This window comes from Pollicipes pollicipes, unplaced genomic scaffold (genome assembly GCF_011947565.3).
Source record: "Pollicipes pollicipes isolate AB1234 unplaced genomic scaffold, Ppol_2.1 Scaffold_2555;HRSCAF=2994_pilon_pilon_pilon, whole genome shotgun sequence".
Taxonomy (NCBI): Eukaryota; Metazoa; Arthropoda; class Thecostraca; order Pollicipedomorpha; family Pollicipedidae; genus Pollicipes; species Pollicipes pollicipes.
In genome coordinates, this window is record NW_023596136.1 from 39,986,757 (window position 1) to 39,990,714 (window position 3,958).

A 3,958-nucleotide genomic window follows, 5' to 3' on the forward strand; every position below is an offset into this window, starting at 1 on the left:
GACAGCCCACCACGCGGACGCGCGTGGCCAGGCGGGCATGGTCAGCGGCGACGGCCGCATGACCCAGCTGCAGTACTCCGGCACGGACCAGGTCCGTCACCTGGACAGGTCAGTGTGTGAGCCAGCTGCAGTACTCCGGCACGGACCAGGTCCGTCACCTGGACAGGTCAGTGTTGTGAGCCAGCCTTGCAAGACTCCGGCACGGGACCAAGGTCCGTCACCTGGGACAGGTCAGTGTGTGAGCCAGCTGCAGTACTCCGGCACGGACCAGGTCCGTCACCTGGACAGGTCAGTGTGTGAGCCAGCCTGCAGTACTCCGGCACGGACCAGGTCCGTCACCTGGACAGGTCAGTGTGCTGAGCAGCTGCAGTACTCCGGCACGGACCAGGTCCGTCACCTGGACAGGTCAGTGTGTGAGCCAGCTGCAGTACTCCGGCACGGACCAGGTCCGTCACCTGGACAGGTCATTGTGTGAGCCAGCTGCAGTACTCCGGCACGGACCAGGTCCGTCACCTGGACAGGTCAGTGTGTGAGCCAGCTGCAGTACTCCGGCAAGGACCAGGTCCGTCACCTGGACAGGTCAGTGTGTGAACCAGCTGCAGTACTCCGGCGAGGACCAGGTCCGTCACCTGGACAGGTCAGTGTGTGAGTCAGCAGCAGTACCCCGGCACGGACCAGTTCCGTCACTTGGCCAGGTCAGTCTGAGGGATCATATCCTCAGTGGCCAGGGCTGTCATCTTGATGAGCGAGTGTAGGTCAAAGCGGGGTTACGACTGAAATGGGACGTCTATTCTGTTCTGATATTGGTGTGAACAATAGTGTCACGTGCGGCCTACTAACCTATTTGTTGCACGCATTCTTAGATCTTCCCTCCGTCTCTCGGGTTTTTTACCAATATGGAGCTCATGATCCGATCGGCCAATATGGGACTCATCTTATCTGTTGTGTTGCGTTTTACCCTTGACTGGCTTCATAGCACAGGCCGGTAAACGTGCATGCAATATTGATTTTCTTTGCTTTCGCATTCCAGGCTAACAAACTGTCAAGAGCCTGGAGTGTACATCTTCAGAATCGGTAGGATTGAGTCTGAGCAAAGCATCGGCCTGCCCGACATCAACCTCAGCTCAGCAGGTACGCATTCTCAGCCTCATCCTCGACATTTACATTGCCGTTCCTTGAGGAAATACTCCTATTAGGGTAAAACATATTCAGGTAGCAAAAGGAAAATGATAGCGTGGAAAGAAAAGCAGGATAGAAATAAACTAATTTACGGCGTAAGCACCCTCCCACGATTAAGCAGCCGTGCATGACGAAAAGCAGCGCAGAAACCATTTTAGTTCGGCTACGCAATGCCAAAAAGCCTGAGAAATTACCTATACGTCCCTAAATATTCCCGGCACGAAGGCTCATGAACATCTGGTACAAGCATTTGTTTACAATTTGTTCAAGATAAATGACCTTTCATGTCGGCAATAATCTACTGTGCGTAGGTCAATACAGTGACTATTGCACGAAGACAGCATCTCGTGTCCCGCACATTTTGAAGGGCTGGAGTGGTCTGATTACAACAAATAGACGTTATCTGCCACACTCATTTATGGTCGGGTTTTAAACAGAGATGTTCTGGTCAACAATGTGTATTTCGGAGCTGTGAGAATAAGGAGAGGGATGAGTGTTGAAACTCTGCCGGAGTTCTTCGGAAGCTTTCCACCACTAAGCCTTCCCCGTCACGGGGACCAATCCGGGGCTTGTGCAGGTGTTCGGGCACTACTCAGGCCGAGGAGGCCATGAGGCTTCCCCGTCACGGGGACCAATCCCGGGGCTTGTGCAGGTGTTCGGGCACTACTCAGGCCGAGGAGGCCATGAGGCTTCCCCGTCACGGGGACCAATCCCGGGGCTTGTGTAGGTGTTCGGGCACTACTCAGGCCGAGGAGGCCATGAGGCTTCCCCGTCACGGGGACCAATCCCGGGGCTTGTGCAGGTGTTCGGGCACTACTCAGGCCGAGGAGGCCATGAGGTTGAGTCGAGGCTGATGATCCCAGCATCCTCCCGGTGAGGCGGGGTGGGGCGAGGGACTCAGGACATAGTGATGCAGTCAGTGAGGGGAACACGGCTGAGGTCTACCTCAGCGCTTTAGTCGCACCGGTTTGTTGGAAATCCGTCGGATTGTCCCGCTGTTTGGTGGCCGAAGAATGTTGCGCGATTCTGCAGCCTTCGGCTGTCAGCGAGATCTGGGAGCCAAACAGCATGCCGTATTTTTTTACGATCATTTACGGAACCGGGGGATTTCCTGATTACAGTGTGTGAAACTCCTTGGCATGGGATCAGCATCCACATTCTTAGCAGTCAGGCTCTAGGTGACGTTTATAGATACTGTGGATTCAAGCCAGGAAGACTAACAATGTGAGGGCAATCCCTCACCTGCCATAACACTAAATGATATGTTCAAGGCCTGTTTCTCAACTCCCCTGGCAGCAGGCGGGGTTCTCATGGGGTCGCCCCCACCTCCCTTGCCAGTAGAGGCCTGTTTCTCAGCTCCTCTGGCACCAGGCGGGGTTCTCATGCGGTCGGCCCTCATCTATCTTGCCAGTTGGAGCCCGTCTCGTGGGGTCGCCCCCCACCTCCCCTGCCAGTAGAGGCCTGTCTCTCAGCGCCCCTGGCACCAGGCGTGGTTCTCATGGGGTCGCCCCTCACCTCCCCTGCCAGTAAGGGCCCGTCTCTCAGCGCCCCTGGCACCAGGCGTGGTTCTCATGGGGTCGCCCCTCACCTCCCCCGCCAGTCAGGGCCTGTCTCTCAGCTCCTCTGACACCAGGCGTGGTTCTCGTGGGGTCGTCCCTCACCTCCCCCGCCAGTAGAGGCCTGTCTCTCAGCGCCCCTGGCACCAGGCGTGGTTCTCATGGGGTCGCCCCTCACCTCCCCCGCCAGTCAGGGCCTGTCTCTCAGCTCCTCTGGCACCAGGCGTGGTTCTCGTGGGGTCGCCCCTCACCTCCCCTGCCAGTAAGGGCTCGTCTCTCAGCGCCCCTGGCACCAGGCGTGGTTCTCGTGGGGTCGCCCCTCACCTCCCCTGCCAGTAAGGGCCCGTCTCTCAGCGCCCCTGGCACCAGGCGGGGTTCTCACGGGGTCGCCCCTCACCTCCCCTGCCAGAGGGCGCTGCAGACCACGCCGCCTCGCCGGGCGTCTCCGTATTTATTTGTTCTGTCACGCCGCGCCGGCGGGCGGTAATGGGGCTGTTGGCAGCCGCTGGTCGACCCGACACCGAGGGTTGACATGGCTCCTGAGTTGCTCTCGGAAATCCCGCTGTTGGCTGACGTCGAGCACTACGGGCCAGTCAAACCCCGGTTGTGAGCCCCTCGTCTACGGCCCTGATAATCTTCAGTCACAGTCGAAAAGCCGTGGAGCTTTGCCAGTTGTAGCGGTAGCAAAGTGAAAACAGCCCGGAAGGACAGTGTAAATGACGTCAGGAAGCTTCCCGTTCGCTAACGCTGAGGCCAAATGCTGTTTTTAGAGAAGACCTGACTTCACCTCCGTTGGGACTATGCTAGATGGCGTGCGATTCACCTGGCCTGTCCTTCCACTAGACGCGAGGGCTTCCCTCCACTCTGTTGAGAATCGCTCCTGTTGATGGCGAGCCCTGCGCCATTGTCTTCAGCGTGCCCATTGACATTTCTGCGCGGGCACGTGAGATGCTTCCAGGGCACTGCATATGTACCGCATGTATTATACCTTCAGGCAACCTCACAGAATGTAACTTCTCCAAAGCCTTCGCTTACAAAACTGAGCGAATGGATGATGGAAGGTATGACAGGAAAATTATAATACATATATATATATATATATATATATATATATATATATATATATATATATATATCGTGAACATATCCACCTGCAGACTGCTCAACGAAATACACTGGTCAAGACAGGATGAGGGTTTTTGCTGTACAATATACAAGAATAC

General features: G+C 56.1%; 2 protein-coding genes across 2 annotated transcripts in view; one reads left to right on the forward strand and one right to left on the reverse strand.

Moving 5' to 3' along the window:
• LOC119107368 (nidogen) overlaps nucleotides 1–1,131 on the forward strand; it is a gene marked incomplete at its 3' end in the record, with an annotated part of 21,142 nt that extends 20,011 nt beyond the window's left edge. Inside the window, 2 exon segments of the mRNA XM_037230803.1 lie at nucleotides 1–108; nucleotides 1,031–1,131. The exon segment at nucleotides 1–108 is cut by the window's left edge and continues 101 nt beyond it. Coding sequence (XP_037086698.1) covers nucleotides 1–108; nucleotides 1,031–1,131 — 209 coding nt within the window.
• A 2,443-nt stretch (nucleotides 1,132–3,574) lies between these two features.
• LOC119101147 (fork head domain transcription factor slp2-like) overlaps nucleotides 3,575–3,958 on the reverse strand; it is a 22,735-nt gene continuing 22,351 nt past the window's right edge. Inside the window, exon 5 of the mRNA XM_037224432.1 lies at nucleotides 3,575–3,666. Within this exon, the coding sequence (XP_037080327.1) occupies nucleotides 3,575–3,666 (92 nt within the window). The remainder of the gene's footprint in view (nucleotides 3,667–3,958) is intronic.